The sequence below is a fragment of the Muntiacus reevesi genome, chromosome 9 (assembly GCF_963930625.1).
Source record: "Muntiacus reevesi chromosome 9, mMunRee1.1, whole genome shotgun sequence".
In the NCBI taxonomy this organism is placed as follows: Eukaryota; Metazoa; Chordata; class Mammalia; order Artiodactyla; family Cervidae; genus Muntiacus; species Muntiacus reevesi.
Window position 1 is genome coordinate 28,236,120 of NC_089257.1, and position 18,846 is coordinate 28,254,965.

At 35.1% G+C, this 18,846-nt stretch overlaps 1 protein-coding gene across 1 annotated transcript in view; it reads left to right on the forward strand.

Moving 5' to 3' along the window:
• CCDC73 (coiled-coil domain containing 73) overlaps nt 1–18,846 on the forward strand; it is a 106,272-nt gene that overhangs the window by 19,444 nt on the left and 67,982 nt on the right. Inside the window, exons 3-5 of the mRNA XM_065943844.1 lie at nt 8,899–8,970; nt 10,846–10,881; nt 11,688–11,762. Coding sequence (XP_065799916.1) covers nt 8,899–8,970; nt 10,846–10,881; nt 11,688–11,762 — 183 coding nt within the window. The remainder of the gene's footprint in view (nt 1–8,898; nt 8,971–10,845; nt 10,882–11,687; nt 11,763–18,846) is intronic.

Sequence of the window (18,846 nt, forward strand, 5' to 3'; positions counted from 1 at the left end):
TTCCATTTGAATTTTAGGATGAGTTTTTCTATTTCTTGAAAAATATAATTGGAATTCTGATAGAGATTACATTGAATCTATGGAAAACTTTGGATAGTATTGACATCTTACTAACATGAAGCTTTCCAATCCCAGCACAAAGGATGTGTTTACATTTTTTATGTTTTATTTAATTTAAATTCTTTTGGCACTGTTTTGTAGTTTTCATTATATAGGTCTTTTATCTCCTTGGTGGAGTTAATTTCTATGTATTTTATTCTTGTTAGTGCTACTGTAAATGTAACTGTTTTCTTAATTTCATTTTTGGGTTGTTCATTGTATTGAACATGCAACTGATTTTGTTGTGACTGTATCTTACTACTTTGCTAAATTCATTTATTCAATATTTTGGTGGAGTCTTTAGGGTTTTGTTACATATAAGACCTGCAGACAGATAATTCTACATTTTCTTTTCCAAACTGGATTTTTTTTTTCTTGCCTCATTGCTTTGACTAAGGCTTCCAATACTGTGTTGAGTAGAAGCTGTAAAAGTGGGCATCCTTGCTTTCTTCCTAACCTTAGAGGAAAAGCTTTCAGTTCTTTACCATTGAGTATTATGTTCATGTGGGGTTTTCAAATATGGCTTTTTTTATGTTGAGGTAGTTTCCTTCTTTTCCTAGTTTTTTGAGGTTTTTTTTTTTTTTTTTAAATCATGAAAGGGTATTGAATTTTGTCATTTCCTTTTTGTTTCATAAGTTGAGATGATTGTGTGCTTTTCTCCCCCTTCATTGTGTTAATGTGGTTTATTGCATTGATTGACTTTTTGTCTGTTGGACTCTTCTCTTATCCCAAGGATAAATCCTACTTGATCATGGTGTATGATCCTTTTAATATACTTTTGAATTCAGTTGGCTAGTGTTTTTGTTTTTGTTTTGTTTTTTTGAGAAATGTTGCATCACTGTTCTTTAGGGGTATTGGTCTATAGTATTCTTTTTCTGATATGTTTTTTCATCTGGCTTTGGTATCAAGGTAATACTGGCTTAAAAGCATGAGTTAGGAAGTGTTCCTTCCTTCAACTCTTTGGAAAAGTTTGAGGAGGATTGCTGTTAATTCTTCTTTAAATGTTTGATCAGGCTCAGGGCTTTTCTGTGTTGGGAGTATTTTGTATTACAGATTCAATCTCCTTAATAGTTATAAGCTAAAGCTAAAGTGAAGTCACTTAGTCGTGTCTGACTCCTTGCGACCCCATGAACTGTAGCCTCCCAGGCTCCTCCGTCCATGGGGTTTTCCAGGCAAGGATACTGGAGTGGGTTGCCATTTCCTTCTCCAGGAGATCTTCCTGACCCAGGGGTTGAACCCACAACTCCCGCATGGTAGGCAGATACTTTACTGTCTGAGCCATCAGGGAAGTCCTAATAGTTATAGGTCAATTAAATTTTTCTGCTTCTTTGTTATTTGGTAGGTTTTGCATTTCTAGGAATTCTCCATTTCATCTCGGTTACCCAATTTGTTGGCATATAATTGTTCATAGTACTCTTTTTTTTTGTTGTTGTTCATAGTACTCTTATCAGTTCAGTTCATGTCCGACTGAACTGTTCAGTTCAGTTCGCTGTCATGTCCGACTCTTTGCGACCCCATGAACCACAACCCACAGGCCTCCCTGTCCATCACCAACTCCCACAGTTTACCCAAACTCATGTGCATTGAGTCGATGATGCCGTCCAACCATCTCATCCTCTGTTGTCCCCTTCTCCTCCTGCCTTCAATCTTTCCCAGCATCAGGGTCTTTTCAAATGAGTCAGTTCTTCACATCAGGTGGCCAAAGTATTGGAATTTCCGCTTCAACATCAGTCCTCCCAGTGAATACCCAGGACTGATCTCCTTTAGGATGGACTGGTTGGATCTCCTTGCAGTCCAAAGTACTCTTATAATACTTATTATTTCTTCAGAATCAGTAGTAATGTCCCCACTTGCATTTTTTAAATTTGAGCACTTTCAAACTTTGAGCCTTTTCTTTTTTTCTTAGTCCATCTGTCCTGTATTTAGTTGCTCAGTCATGTCTGACTCTTTGCAACCCCATGGACTGAGGCCCTCCAGCCTCCTCTGTCCATTGGGATTCACCAGGCAAGAATACTGGAGTAAGTTGCCATGCCCTCCTCCAGGGGATCTTCCCATTCTAGGGACCGAACCCAGGTCTGCCTCATGCAGGCAGATTCTTTACCGTATAGTCACCAGGGAAGCCTAGTCCATATAGGTAAAGGTTTGTCAGTTTTGTTAACTTTTCAAAGAACTAAATTTTAATTTCACTGATTTTCTCTATTTTCCTTTTCTAAAATTTTAAAGTTTATTTTTGGCTGTGTTGGGTCTTTGTTTCTGCGTGGGCTTTTTCAAGTTGTGGAGAGCAGGGGCCACCCTCTCGTGGTGCGCAGTGTCCCACTGCAGTGGATTCTGTTGTGGAGCGTGGGCTCTAGGGTGCGTGGGCTTCAGTAGTCGCAGCTCACAGACTCTGAGCACAGGGTTAGTAGCTGTGGTGCATGGGGTTAGTTCCTCCACGGCCTGTGGAATTTTCCCAGATTAGGGATTAGACCCATGCCTCGAACCTGTGTCTCCCACATTGGCAGGCTATTTTTTTACCACTGAGCCACCAGGGAAGCCCTCGCTATTGTTTTTCTATTCTCTATTTTATTTATCTCTGCTCTGATCTTCATTATTTTCTTTCTCTGGCTAACTTGGGGTTTAGTTTGTTCTTCTCTTTATCAAGTGTAAAGTTAGGTTGTTGATTTGAGATCTTACCTGTTTTTAATGTAAGCATTTATAGTTATAAATGTCCCCATTAGCATGTTTTTTGCTGCATCCCATCAGTTTTGGTATGTTGTATTTGTTTTCATTTGTCCTTCTTTATTTTCTAATTTTCCTTGTGATTTCTTTAATCACAGTTGTTTAAGAGTTTGTTGTTTAATTTCCACAAATATATGGGTTTTCTAGTTTTCCTCCTATTACTGATTTCTAACTTCTTCCCACTGTGATCGGAGAGGATACTTTGAATGAAGTCAAAATCTATTGCAGCTTAATTGCCTAGCATATGGTCTGTCCTGGAAAAATGTCCAATGTGCACTTGAGAAGAATGTATATTTTGTTTTGGGGTAGAGTGTTCTATTTAATCTGTTAGATCTAAGTTGTTTACTGTGTTATTCCAGTCTCCTCTATTTCCTTGGTTATCTTCTGTCTGGTTATTCTGTTTTTGAGAATGAGGTGTTGAAGTCTTCAACTGTTATTGTAGAACTATTTTATCACCTCAATTCTGTCCATTTTTGCTTCATATATTTTGATGATCTGTCATTTGGTTCATAAATGTTTATGATTGTTATCTTTTTCTTTATTGAATGTTTTATGAATATATAATGCCTTTCTATGTCTATTGTAACTTTTTAAAATTTAAAGTCCACTTGTTTGTTTGGTTGGTTGGTTATTTTGATGGAATATCTTTTTCCACTTTTCAATTTTAACATATTTGTGTCTTAAGATCTAAAGTTAGTCTCTTGTAGATAGCATAAAGTTGAATCATATTTTCTATGCATTCTTCCAGTGTTTGTCTTTTGATGAGAGACTTTAAATGTAATTACTGATAAGGAATAACTAACTTCTGTCATTTTGCTATCTGTTTTACATGTATCTGATAGATTTTTGTTCCTCATTTCCTGATTACCATCATCTTTTGTGTTTAGTTGATTTTTTATAGTAAGATGTTTGAATTTCTTTCTCATTTCCTTTTGTGTATATTCTCTAGCTATTTCTTTTTTGGTTACCATAGGGATTACAGTTCGCATCTATTATTATAGCACTCTAATTTGAATGTGTATCAGGTTAATGTCAATAACATATTAAGTACTCTATTCCTTTATAGTTCTATTGACACCCCTTTCAGTTGTTGATATTACAAAATTACATCTTTATATATTGTGTGCTCAAGAGAATAAACTAGTAGTTTTAAATATGTATTAATCTCTGAATTTTTTTTATAATAATAGCAACTTCATAGATTTTTAACAATATTTATTTATTTATTCGGCTGCACTGGATCTTAGTTGCGACACATAAGAGCTTTGTTGCCACATATGGGATCTTCATTACAGCTTGCAGGATCTTTAGTTGCAGCAGGCAGGATCTAGTTCCCTGATTAGAGATTGAACCCAGGCCCCTTGCGTTGGGAGCATGGACCACTGGACCACCAGGGAATTCCTTAGTCTCTGAATTACATAGAAAACAAATGTGGAGTTACAAATGAAAATTACAGTAATACTAGCTTTTAGTCTAACAATTTTTTAAGTATTAGTTTCTTAAACCACGTAGAAACAAACAAACAAAAAAATTGTTAGAGTAATACAAGCTTTTATAAATTTCTCATGTGTTTACCTTTATTGAGATTTTTATTTCTTCATATGAAAATAAAGACTTTTTTTTCTACATATGGAAATAAAGATTTTTATTTCTTTATATGGACTCTTTTGTGTCCTTTCATTTCAACCTTTTATCATTTCTTGCAGGACAGGTCTAATGGTAATGAATTCTCTCAGCTTTTATCTGCATTTTAGATCATGTAGAGGAAAGGCAATTTACATGAGATGATGATAAGACTATGCAGTTTATTTCCTGAGTCCTTGGAGTATAATACTTTGCTCATTTATCCAAAGTAAGAAAATGTCCAAGGTTGGGATATCAGTAGCCAGTTTCATGTGGTAAGCTCTAACAGATGTGTGGTGAAAGCCAATGAGTGTAGGAGAGTGTGGACTTAATGGTCTTGAGCGTTAGACATAACCTTCTTGGTCACGGCAGTTCAAGAATGTCAGATTTAAGATGCCATTAACTTTCTGCTTTCCCTCAAGATTGGAAATGATTGGGACAATGAAATAGCCAAATAAATGACAAGACTTTGCAAGATTCCCTAATAACAGGTCTAGTAGAAAGTGCCTCTGTTACTGGAAATACTCATATTGGGAGCACAAAATCAAATAATTTTTTCCCACTATCATAATTTTAGCTCTCTCTCAAGAAAAAATTTCAGTCCATCCAGAAAAGTAGTAAGCAATGATCAGAACACATTCAGAAGCCTTTGCAAGTGTTGATTTTAGGAAATCCATTTGGACACTTTCAATGGGGGATCCTGAAGCTTGGATTTAGAAGGATAACAATTTTACTAGGATTGTGAGGGAGACATAAGATTTGCACCAGAGACATCCTCAAAAATCTTAAAATTACCCCACCAATGCTAATGTTCCCGATGGGTAATTTCTGTAAATGTTTGCAGAGTTCCATTGAGGTTCTCTGGTGCCACCAAGTGTCTGTCCGGAAAGTGTCAGGGATTCTCTTGTATTTTACAACCATGTATTCTTTTCAGACTCTGGAGCCAGTTGTGGGCATTCCAGAATAGCATTGTTTGTTGCTCTGTTGTTTTTATCTCCAGGAAGATTTAGCTTTTTAGAGTATCTTTGGGCCAGGAGCTGAGGGCTGCCTGTGTGTCATAAAGATAAACTGGATATTTCCTTTAGGCTTTATTGTCCTGTATAGTGTGGTTTCGTGATAGCCAGCTCTTTAGGAAGCATTAAAGTACTTAATAACTGTTGTTCATTTTAACTGGTAATCCTATTGAGGTTAGAAACTCTCATTGTTTTTACAGTATTACAAAATCATGGAATACTCCAGATACTATTCCAAATAACCTTGATATTATTGGTAGTTTTATGTTAACTCTGTTATCTCTTGACACTTGGCAAACTCTGCTGAGTGGGTTAAGTACTGTCATCTGGACTGGTTTTACCTCTGGTAGAGTCTTGTTTTAGGGGTCAGTTGAGACTCTTTTTTTTTTTTTTTTTTTTCAGTTGAGACTCTTACAGTATGTCTTACCTGATGGTTCCCATTTCAGTTTCAGAAAATGATGTATCAACAAATAAGACCTGGGTTCAGTCCCTGAGTTGGGAAGATCCCCTGGAGGAGGGCATGGCAACCCACTCCAGTATTCTTGCCTGGAGAATCCCCATGAACAGAGAAGCCTGGCAGATTACAGTCTATGGGATCGCAGAGTCAGACATGACTGAACGACTAAGCATGCAATATTAAACCCAGATTTTCTAGGAGTTTTTAATAAATCCATTTGAGGCATAGTGATTGTTTGAACAGAGGCTAGATCTCGTGAAATTCCTCTTCTTTGGGTAGTTAGGAAAAGGGTAGCAATCTTTAAAGGATAGCACTGAGTTGAAATGTATGAGGGAGAAAATAATAAAAAATTTATAGGAAGTAAACCTGCTTGCTGAGAAATGTGTTTTTAGTAAGTGTCCAGTCTTGTTCAGGATATAGAACTATCAAATTTAAACAAGATCCTTAAACAAGTCAGTAGAAGCTTCTGCTAGTTTGACTGCTGCTAATACTATCCTTAAATAAGGAGTAGGATTTTGCCAGTGGGTAAAGGGGAAGATTGTAGTAAGCAGTTGGGCCCTGCTGATACTTGTAGTTTTCTGTTAGAGTATTAAGGACTTGTCTGAATTTGCTCAGATACAAGTAGAGAGAAAGCTTTATGACAATTTGGAGGGCTCTAACTGCAGGTGTGTGTGTGGGGGGGCTGTTGAAAAGTTATTTTTAAATGACAATATTCTTGTTTTTGTTTAAGTTCCTAAGGGAAAAGTTCCTTTATTGAGGACTTAAATGATCCAATATCTGTAGTAGTCAGTGAAATCTAGACAACCTCCTAATTTTCTCTTAGTAAGCAGTCTTAGAAATTACTGAATGGCTCATAATTTGTCAGGAATGATAGATTTACCCCTTTTGGGGTAAATTATACCGTAAATAATGTACTTTATTCTTACAAAATACTAAAGTTTTTTTTTTTTTTAATTTTCATGTCCTTTATGAGCTTAAACAGTAAATAGATAAATGGAGTTAGTCTTAGAGCTCTTTTTATCTTTAGATCATAGCAAAAACTTGCCTACATATTGAATAAGTGTAGAGTTACAGGGAGATTTAAGGTCCCTAAATTCCTCAGTAAACCCCTGAAGCATAACTGTTTAGGTAAATTGTTGACTCTTCCAGGACAAAACAAACAGGTGAAACTATCTTGATCTAAAGATACACAACAGAAAGCAGAACACACAAATACATAGTAATAAAATATATAGATTCAGGAGGCCCTGAAGATAAAATAGTATTTGGGTTCAGTGCTATCATGAGTTGGGGAAGTGGTTATTTATTTATGGTCTTAAGGTCTTGAACAAATGTTCACCCTTTGGGTTCTTGAATGGTGAACAGTAGTGTTTTAACACCAATATGGGTATGATTGGGCTTCTCAGGTGGCTCAGTGATAAAAGAATTTTCCTGCCTAACAGTAGATGCAGGTTCAATCCCTGGGTCAAAAAGATCCTGGAGAAGGAAATAGCAATCCACTCCAGTATTCTTGCTTGAGACATCACATAGACAGAGGAGCTTTTGGGGCTGTAGTCCAAGGGGTCACAGTCAGGCATGACTTAGCAACTGAGCATGCACATGGAAATCTCCTATTTCTAGATTTACAGCTATTCACAAAAAGTGGGGAGAGAGCTGGAGTTCACGCCTACTTCATAATCTTCTCCTCAAAGTACCTCTCCCTGACATTTCCTATAAATTCATTCTTTCCTTGTTGCAGCAATAGATTAGAGTCTAATAAACTGGACAGTAGCCTCTGAAAAATTTTGTCCAATATCTACAGGTTTTCTAGACGCCTGATTTTGGGGTAATTCCCTCGTGGTCCAGTGGTTAGAACTTGGTGCTTTCACTGCTGGGGCCCAGGTTGAATCCCTGGTCAGGGAACTAAGATCCTCCAAGCCGCATAGTTTGGCCAAAAAAAATTTTTGATGTCTGGTTTCCTATGCAGTTTGGGATTTCTTAAGTCATTCTTGGGATCTTCTTACTTTGCCTTTTCTATTTTTTGCGGCTGAACCAATTGATACAGACTTTGGAAATGGCATATTATTTTTTAAAATTAGTTGTGAGAATTAAAATATTTTAGTAATTGCTAGCTTCAGAAAAAATAAAAGTTGTATGAGAGTAGAAATGTAATCATGATATACCATGTGGCTTAGCATTGAATAAAAATTGCATAGTTACAAGAGTATAAATACTATTAATATTTGTCACATTTTTTATATAACTCTGTTGGAAGAATAGAGGGAGGACATGTAGGATTATGGTTGTACAAGAAAGCCAAATTCCGAACTATCATAATAGATCAGTAGATCATTTAAAAAAATTTTTTAATTGATAATCAATGTATATGTAGGACTATGGAATAAAATAAAAGAAGCATTTGAAAGTGGTTGTCAGTTTTAGATCTAATTTTTTAAATTATAAGAATTATTTGATAAAGTAGAAGAAAAATTCATCTTGAATCTAAAGGACAGGACACAACTTCAACTAAAAAAAAGTGGAGAGTAAAGAAATGGAATTGTGTATATGAATTTTTTTTTAAATGCCCTATGGTACTTCTGATTTTTTAAAAAATTATTTCAGTGAGTTTAAAGAATATATGTTACCATGTAAACACTTGTGCTTAGGTAATAAAATTGTTTTTTTTTAAACTCTTAAAACTAGTCTACTTTTGTATTGGACTGTTAATCTTAATAATTTTGATGATATTTTCTTGAAGAAAACTTTAGAGTGAGCTATATTCAGAGCTTAAAATTTAAAAAGCAATATGTTTTATCATGAAGAAGCAACTGGAAGCAAAATTATTGTATGCTGAGTTCATGACAGTTAAAAAAATCATAAAATTGTCGTAAGTTGCATCTTAAGAGCCTAAAATAATATGTACAATGAAGATGTTTTATTTGTGAATCCAATACAAATTTAAAACTGAATTGTAATTTATGTTTTAACTTTTCATAATTTTTAAAATAGGAAACTCTTCAGAATCAAAAGGAAACATTAGCAAAGCAACACAAAGAAGCCATGGCAGTTCTTAAAAAGCAGGTAATTTCTTAAGGATAGAAAAACACTACAGTTTTAAATATTGCACTTTTCCCACTTCTCATGAATATTATGGCATGTTGTTCTTCATAGTCACTGAAGACAGAAGGTGTGTTATTGGAAGCAGGAGATGAACAAGGTTATTTTGAATCACAACTGATAATACTGTAATGTAGTAGAATGACTTAATTAAGGAGAAAATTATTTTCTTGGAGAGGTGTTTTCATTTGTCCTAAATAAACTATGTAAGTGAATGTGTATTCTTGCTCTTTCTTTGTCTTCTCCCCTCTTTCTTTAAGTAGCATATCCAGTAGCTTATGTTTTCACATTATTCCTTTACCCAAGCAAGAATTGTAACAATGGTGAAAAGCTGAGATGCAAGTAGGGAGATATAAAGGATGAGGAGATATGATTATCATTCACCTCTGTAAATTTCAAGTATCAGCAAATAAAGGAAAAATCAGTAGAAAAATAGAAAAAATAAAGGAAAAATATTTTAAAGAAATGAAAAACAACCCCTTCCATTATTTTGAATCCTAAATTGTATAGCTCTTCTTTACTGCCTCAAATTTCTCTTCAGTACCTAGTTATAAAATATAAGTGTAAGAAATGTGCCTAAGGAAAATATACTCTGAAAGTGCTTTTCCTATAGCCATGCCAACATCACCATTTTTTCTTCCTTTTTCCTTCCCTCTTTTTGTTTTTATCTCCATACAAGTGTGTGTCTTTAGAAAGAAATGCATAAAAAGAAATAAACCTACATAACCTAAATTACTAGTGGGTTAAGGTTATGGATAATTTACACTGTGGCTTGGATTTGTTTGAGCAGATGGTAAACTTCTTCCTTATAGTCTGACATTAGCTTTACTTAAGTTATGGGAGTTTTAATTGAAGGGTAAGGAAGCAGAAACCAACTCTACAGCATAGTATTCTTTAGGGGAGAGCAAGTCTAAGTCTCTGTTACCACAAGGGACTCTGGGCAAGAAAGAAATCTAGGTATCAGAGGTTAGAGGAGAAAGTGATATTGCATACTTTATTTTTTCTTTTTCCTTTAGAAAATATTTGTTTCTTCTTTTTTTTTTTTTTTTTTTAAGAAGAGATTTTTGAATGTAAGTGAGGAATATGGAAAATGAGATGGAGAAATGCCAAAGAAGTTTTATTTCTTAACAACTTTGCCTAGCATCCTTGTGTTGCTAGGAATTTTTAATTAGTTTTCTTTGGCAAGTTCACTTTAGTTTCCCTGTTTTAAAATGTCATTATTTATTAGACTGACACATGCATTTTTTAAAAAATTTCAGAGAACACTGTCAGTGCAAATATAAACTATATCCATTTCAAAAAGTGTGCTTTTAGAAAATGTTATATGTTATTGTCTATGAGTAGATGCAACATACTGAAACGTGTAAGAAACTGGGGGAAAAAAATTCAAGGATGATTGATACTCTGATCATAAGATTAAATTGTTCATTTACTTTGGTGACTGCCTTTTCCCCCCATTTTATTTTTATCATTCATTTTCTCAGTGTAAAAACATAATCACGTTATACTCAGTTCAAACAATATAGACATTTCTATAGTCTCATTGGGCTTCCCAGGTGGCACTAGTGGTGAAGAACCTGCTCCTGATGCAGGAGACACGAGACACAGGTTCAATTCTTGGGTCAGGAATATCCCCTGGAGGAGGGCATGGCAACCCACTCCAGTATTCTTGTCTGGATAATCCTGTGGACAGAGGAGCCTGGCAGGCTGCAGACCATAGGGTCGCAAAGAGTTGGATACCACTGAAGCGACTTAGCACACACATAGTCTCATTGACCGGTGTAAATCACTGGTAACATTTCATTTACCTGTATTTTGATTTTTAAAATTCTTTTTCAGTTGCAAATGAAGGTGTGTGCCTTGGAAGAAGAAAAGGTATTTATTAATTTTTTAATAATTTGAAACATAGTTAAATGCTTTTAATGATCAATTGTTCACTATAATGGAAAGGCGCATCGGTAATAAACAATGGAGACTATTAATTTCCTAAAATCTTAGAAACAGGAAGGATTTAAGGGAATCCTGTTACTTCAGCTCTTATCATTTTACAGTTAAGAGTATTGAAGCCTAGAAAGATTTAAATGACTTGCTGAAGCTCCCATTTTGAAGTGGTAAAGTTGAAACTAGAACCTAGATTTCTTCAGCCTTTAAATTAATGCTCTTTCCACTATACTGCAGTGTTTCTATTAAGTATAATATGTTTTTAATGCCTTTTAAATGAAATTACATTATTTAAAACACAGTAAAATAGTTAATACATGTTTTTATTATATCAAAAGATATGCCATTTATAATATTAAAATTTATAGCTATTTTTAGCAAAAGAACTTTCTTAAAAATTTTTATAATATCCCTATATTTATAAAACAAATGTAATTGTGTCTTATTAATTAGAATATATTTATTCTAGCTATATGAATTAAATAATTATATAGTGTCCATAAGTTCTCAGGAATGCTCTACTGATAAAATGATTTATTGTTATGATGAGGTTTTCCATTTCATTATATTTGTATTTGTGATATTTTGTAGTCACTAGAAATACAGGTTATAGTACAGTTACAAGTTTAAAGTCTGTAAAGTATTTAGTTTTAAGTAGAGATTTTGATTCTTGAACTCTTGTTTTCTCTGTTAATGTCACTTACATTGGAAATTAGTGAAATACAGTTTTTTGCTTAAAGGGAAAATTTCAACTTGCTACAGAAATAAAGGAAAAAGAAATAGAAGGATTGAAGGAAACATTAAAGACATTACAGGTAAAGTAATTTAGTATTGCTTGCTAAGTAATTTGGCATTTTAGGATTGTATCAGTAAAACACCATTAAACATGTGATCTAGCAAAGTGAAACTGACAAAAATTCATGTCATATATCATATAACTTAGTGCTTTTTTTCTGAGAACCTTTGATTTCAAATTAGAATTTTTGCTTTACTTTTTGTTTTAAAAGGAAATATTAAAATAGCTTTTATTATTTTTAACAGTATTATAATTAGATATATGTTATTTTTAACACTTTATAGACAAAAAATATGTTAGGCCTATATATTATAGCTGATTTATCTGTGGTCCTTAAAAATTAACGTAAATAGCCTTTATTTAGTTATTATTATTTGCTAAGTACAAAACTATGCTTATTTTGTGCAAATACAAAGATAAAGAAATAGCCCTTGCCTGTAAGTTGTTCAGTCTCATAGAGAATACAGAGGTACACAACAAATGATGGTTAATTCAGTACATACTTATTAAGGTCTGCTATGTGCTAAATGCTTCTCTAAGCACTGGGAATACAGCAGTGAATAAAAGGGACTTTTATCCTCTGCCCTTGTGGAGTTTACATTCTAAACTAAATAAAAAGTTAAGTAGAGATTTTTTGGGGAAAAGATATTCATATGATTTCAGAGTACCACTTACAGATAATTATAAAGAGCAAAGTATATTTTCACAATGGAAGGATTCTGATGGTTACTGCCTTAATCAAATAATTCATACCGTACTATGCATTTGTTTAAGCAGTTGACAAGCTTTCTTCCTTTAATCTGATTACAGTAAGGGTAAGCACTCCTTTTCTCCATATCTTCACCAACACTTCTTATCTCTTGTCTTTTTGATCACAGCCATTCTATTAGGTGTGAGTTAATAACCTCATTATGAGTTTGATTTGCATTTCCCTGATTATTGTGATGATGAGCATGTTTTCCTATTCCTGTTGGTCATTTGTATGTCTTCCTTTGAGAAAATGTCTATTTAGTTCCTCAACTCATTTTTCAACTGGGTTATTTGGGGGTTTCTGATATTGAGTATGTATGTATGAGTTCCTTCTGTGTTTTGGATGTGTGTGTGTGTGCATGCTCAATCACTCAGTCGTGTCTGACTCTTTGTGGTCCCATGGACTGTACCCTGCCAGGCTCCTCTGTCCATGGAATTTTTCAGACAGGAATACTGGAGCAGCTTGCCGTTTCCTACTCCAGGGGATCTTCCTGACTCAGGGATTGAGCCCACATATCTTATGTCTCCTGCGTTGGCAGGTGGATTCTTTATACCACTGTGCCACCTGGGCAGCACCTGTATTTTGGATATTAATCCCTAACCAGATGCACGGTTTGCAAATGTTTCTCCCGTCATGTAGGTTGCCTTTTCACTCTGTTGATTATTTCCTTTGCTGTGCAGAAGCTTTTTAGTTTCATGCAGTCCCGCGTTTCTATTTTTGTTTTTGTTGCCTGGTCTTTTGGTATCATATCTAAAAAAATCATTGCTTAGACTAAGAGGAGCTCATTTCCTGTATCTCCTTTTAGTAGTTTTGTGGCTTCAGTATTTAAGTCTTTAATCTGTTTTGTGTTGATTTTTGTTTATGGTATGAAATCTTCTGCATTGAGATATGAGTGCAATTTCCTTGTTCTGTATGTGGATATCCAGTTTTTCCAACACCATTTATTGAAGACTGTCATTTCTCCATTCCATGTTCTTGGTGTTCTTGTTAAAGATCAGTTGGCTACAGACATGTGGATTTATTTCTGGGCTTTCTGGTCTGTTCCATTGGTTGATATGTCTCTTGTTGGTTTTTGTTTTGTTTTGTTTCTTGTCAGTACCATGGTGCTTTGATTACTATAGCTTTGAAATATATTTTGGGATCAGGAAGTATGACATCTTCAGTTTTATTCATCTTGCTTAAGATTGCTTTTGCCATTTAGGGTCTTTGATGGTTCTACATAAATTTTAGGATTTTTTTTTTCTATTTCTGTAGAGATTGGCGATGTGATTTTGATAAGGATTGCACTGAATCTGTAGACCACTTTGAGTAATATAGACATTTAAGCAATATTAATTTTTCCATCCATGAACACAAGATTCCTTTGCATTTATATTTGTTGTTGTTCATTTGCTGTCATGTCCGACTCTTTGCGACCCCATGGACTGCAGCATTCCAGGCTTCCCTGTCTTTCACTGTCTCCTGGAGTTTGCTCAAACTCATGCCCATTGAGTTGATGATGCCATTCAACCATCAAATTTATATATGTCTTTTAAATTTCTTTTTATCAGTGTTTTATAGTATTCAGTGTACAAGCTTTGCCAATTTGCTTAAATCTGTTCCTAAACATTTTATTCATTTTGTTGCTATTGTGATTTTCTTAATTTTCTTTTCAAATAGTTTGTTTTTTGCTTATAGAAATGTGGCTGATTTTTGTATGTTGATTTTGTATCCTCAGTTTTACTGAATTCATTTATTAGTTCTAACAGGTTTTGTTGAGCTTTTAAGGTTTTCTATATGTATGATTATGTTAACCTCAAATACCAAAAATCTTACTTCTTCCTTTGTGTTTTGGATGCGTTTCAAGTCTATTGATATTTGCTTTGCATATTTAAGTGCTCTGTTGTTGGATACATATATATTTATTGCATCTTCCAGATTGATTCTTGAGCACTATATGATGACCTTCTTTGTCTTTAGAGACAGTTTTGACTTAGTTTATTTTATCTGGGGCTTCCCTGGTCGCTCAGATGGTAAAGAGTCTGCCTGCAGTGCAGGAGAAGGCAATGGCAATCCACTCCAGTACTCTTGCCTGGAGGGTCCCATGGACGGAGGAGCCTGGTAGGCTGCAGTCCATGGGGTCACAAAGAGTTGGATGTGACTGAGCAACTTCACTTTCACTTTTCACTTTCATGCTTTGGAGAAGGAAATGGCAACCCACTCCAGTGTTCTTGCCTGGAGAATCCCAGGGAAGGGGGATCCTGGTGGGCTGCTGTCTATGGGGTTGCACAGAGTCAGACACAACTGAAGTGACTTAGCAGCAGCAACGGTACAGGAGACCTGGGTTCAATCCCTGGGTCAGGAAAATCCCCTGGAGAAGGAAATGGCAAACCACTTCAGTATCCTTGCCTGGAAAATTCCATGGATGGAGGAGCCTGGCAGACTAGCAGTCCATGGACAAAAAGTCGGACATAACTGAGTGACTTCAGGCAATTTTATCTAAGTTTAGCCACCCTGCTTTCTTTTGGTTACTCTTTGGTATGTCTTTTTCATCTTTTTACTTTTAGTCTTAAATCTGCATTGAGTCTCTTATAGATACTATGTCATTGGATTTTTTAAAAATTCATTTAGCCTCTCTATGCCTTTTTATTGGAGAGTTTAATCTATTTACATTTAATATAATTATTAATTGATGTGGAATTACTGTTGTAATTCTGTTGACTATTTCTGTTTTAGTTGTTTTATACATCTCTTCTTTGGTTATTTGAAGTTTTTGTAGTGATTTTAAAACATCTTATCTTTTGATGGGTGTTCCATAAATCTTATATGCTTTCTTCACTCTCTTTCATTTTTCTTTTCACTGGTCAATTTAAAATGACCTGTCTTTGAGTTCACTGGGTTTTTTTCCTCCTGTTTTATTGAGTATGCTGGTTGGAACTCTCTATTCTATTTTTCATTTCATTCATTGTGTTCTTCACCTCTAGAGTTTTTTTTTTGTTGTTGTTATTCTTTCCTTGTGACTTTTATCTCTATTGAACTTCTCATTTTATTCATGTAATTTTTTCCCTAATTTTGTTGAATTTTCTATCTGTGTTGTCTTAAAATTTGCTGAGGTTCTTTAAAACAATTATTTTGAGTTCTTTGTCAAGTAGTTCATAGATTTCTAATTTTGGGGGGTCAGTTACTAGAAATTTGCAAAGTTCCTTTGTTGGTTTCATGGTTCCTTGATTTTTGTGTTCCTGTAGCCCTTTGTTGGTATTTGTACATTGAAGGAGCAGTGTTTTTGGACTAGCTCTGGTGAGTATAAATCTTGACCTACTGGTGGGTGTGAGAATGCTAGTTGAGTAGGGTATGTGGTGGTACCAGGTGTAGCGCTGGGTATGGCAGCTCTAACTTGGTTTGGGAGCAGTGGTGCCTCTGGCTCCAAGAAAGAGCACAGTGGCCTCGGCTCCAGGGAGCTCCATCAACTCAAGTAGGTATAGACATAGCAAAGACTGTAAGGGTCCTTGAAGGTGAAGTTCGCTCATGTCCGTGGTAGTGATAAGGGCTGTTGAGGTCTTTGGTGATGAAGGCTGCTGGTGTCTTCCTGCTCTCCTTTTCTCCCATTTGAGGAGAGTTGTGGTTGAGGGCATTTCTTTTGGTACCAAGCTTTGTGAGCTTAGAGGATGGAATGACACAGGTGAATTGCTGCCTATGCTTTTCTGTTCAGACATCCTTGTTTTTTGGTGTTCTACTGGGTTCCTGCAGCTTCTTAATGGTACTCCAGACGTCTTCCAGAACTGTTTTCATTTATAGGTACTTGTGAAGTCATGTGGAGGAGGTGGAATTGGGAGAAAAGGACTGGGTCCTCCTGATCTACCATCTTTCTGATATCACTCCTGTGAATTCTTTATATTTCTCAGAAATAAGCCCTTTTTGTTTGTGTTCTGGGCTTCAGATTTTTTTTCCGTTTGTCATTTGTATTTGATTTTGCTTGACTTTTACCGTTTGCTATAAATTATTTTCCTTTTATGACTTTTGAAATTTGTCATGGTTAGAAAGGTATTCACAACTACAAAGTTATAAAAAGGATTTTCCCATGTTTTTTTTTATTACATCTATGTACTCAAATTTTACATTATATCTTTGATCAATTTGAAGTTTATCTTTTGTAACACAGTATGAGATATGGATCTAAGTCTATATTTTTTTCAGGTTATTAAGTTGTCTTAACACTGTTTAGATTCTCCTCATTTGAGATATTAAGCAATTTTTATTTTGAATTTCCTTAGTTACTTTGATGTAACAAAGTAAATAAAAATTAAGTAAAACAAAATGTCAGTGAGTTCCAAGAAGAATGTTTTCAGTAAAAAGAAGGGCATGGATTCTGTTCATCAGATTGAATGAGTAAGAGGCTGGAAGACACTGATACAGTAAAAAGTCCTTATATTTTGTTTCAATAACAACAGCAATGCAACAACAAAGCAGTAAGTGGTTAGAAACTCCAGAGAAAACAGATTACTCTATAACTAGGATATAAAATAAATTACAGTTTGGAGTGGTTTTGAGCAACTGATGGGTTAAAACAAAAGAGAAGATATTTAGGTCCTGACCCTAGTCAAATCATCCTTCATATAGCATATATTGGTCCCAGAAAAAATGTAGTAGTAACATCCTGTTAGGTTTTGCATTAAAAAAATCTGTATTGTTTTTAATGAGGTAAACACTGTTGACTTCTCATTTCTTTAGAATTAACCTATAAGCAAAGCATGGAAGACTTAATTATGGTTACATAATAAAATTTAAATGTTACTGACCTTGTCGATGAGAAAGTAAAAATGTAGGGAAGTGAAGTTGATGATGATATCCAGAAATATTCTTTAAAGTAGATGGAAAAGAAGTAGAAGTTTAAGGCCACTATTTAAAGTTTATTTAGTTACATAGTTTAGTGATTATTTTCATACCTCAGATATCTAGTTAAAAATGATCCCAATAGAGAAATTTAAAAAATTGTTATTGTAGTTGAGTAAACAAATTACTATTATAACTATTTTAAAAGACTCTCTAGTGTGTTTTTTTTACAGTGTCTTAAACTAGGCATAGCATCTCTCTTTTTCTGGATAAATACTGAAAAAGTATTACATTTTTTCCTACTAAAAATGTTGTCAATCAAGAAATATATCAATTTTGTTATGAATACTTTGTTCTTTTAGTAGTTTTTCTTAAATTGTTTCATTTGATACCACTCATGCATGTTTAATTATCAGATAATACAATAAGTGTTTTCAAAGAAAAAGAAATTTCTTCATATGGCTGGCCTGAATCAGTGCAAGAGCTGTAAGGATTTCTTTTACTTTGTTCAGTCTGAGACATAGTACAGGTGATGTATGTGTTACTTCATGATCTGCTGAAATGGTATATGAACAGTGTAGAACAGTGAAGATACTTCTGGTATTTCCCCTCCAAGTTAAAAAAAATTCCTGTTCAATTGTGGATCTTACATAAATCCATCAGGCAAAGGAAATTCACACCATCCTAACCATCCTGTAGCAACTTCCCTCCCTCCTTTACTTAGATTGCTACTTTTCCCCTTTTTTAAGGTCATGCCTACCATGTACTCTATGGTAAAGAACCCAGCTGCCAGTGCAACTGCCAGTGCAAAGGCTGGTTTGATCCCTGGGTTGGGAAGATCCCCTGGAGAAGGAAATGGTGACTCACTCAAATATTTTTGCCTGGAAAATTCCATGGACAGAGTAGCCTGGGGGGCCCGAGTCCATGGGGTTACAAAAAGTCAGACATGAGTTAGCAACTGAGAGTGCATGCATGCACCATGTGCTACATGCCAGGAAAAACAAATCAAAGTACCTTTTCTTGAAATGCTCATAACCAAGCAACTCTGCCTACTGAATTCTAAAACAAAATGAACAGACGCAAAACCACAAAACAAAAAAACTGAATTATTTTTGCTTTAATATATACTTTGAATGTGTTTAATTTCTACTTAAAATGGTACCTTGTTAATTGATTTTAAAGAGATTAGTTAGAGCAGGGCAACCTGCTTATATCTAAGTTAGCTGACAAATTAAACTTTATGTAAACAGTATCCTTAAGGCTAAATTCCAGCCAGTCCGTCCTAAAGGTGATCAATCCTGGGTGTTCACTGGAAGGACTGATGCTGAAGCTGAAACCCCAATACTTTGGCCACCTCATGCGAAGAGTTGACTCACTGGAAAAGACCCTAATGCTGGGAAGGATTGGGGGCAGGAGGAGAAGGGGACGACAGAGGATGAGATGGCTGGATGGCATCACCGACTCAATGGTCATGGTTTTGGGTAGACTCCGGGAGTTGGTGATGGACAGAGAGGCCTGGTGTGCTGCGATTCATGGGGTCACA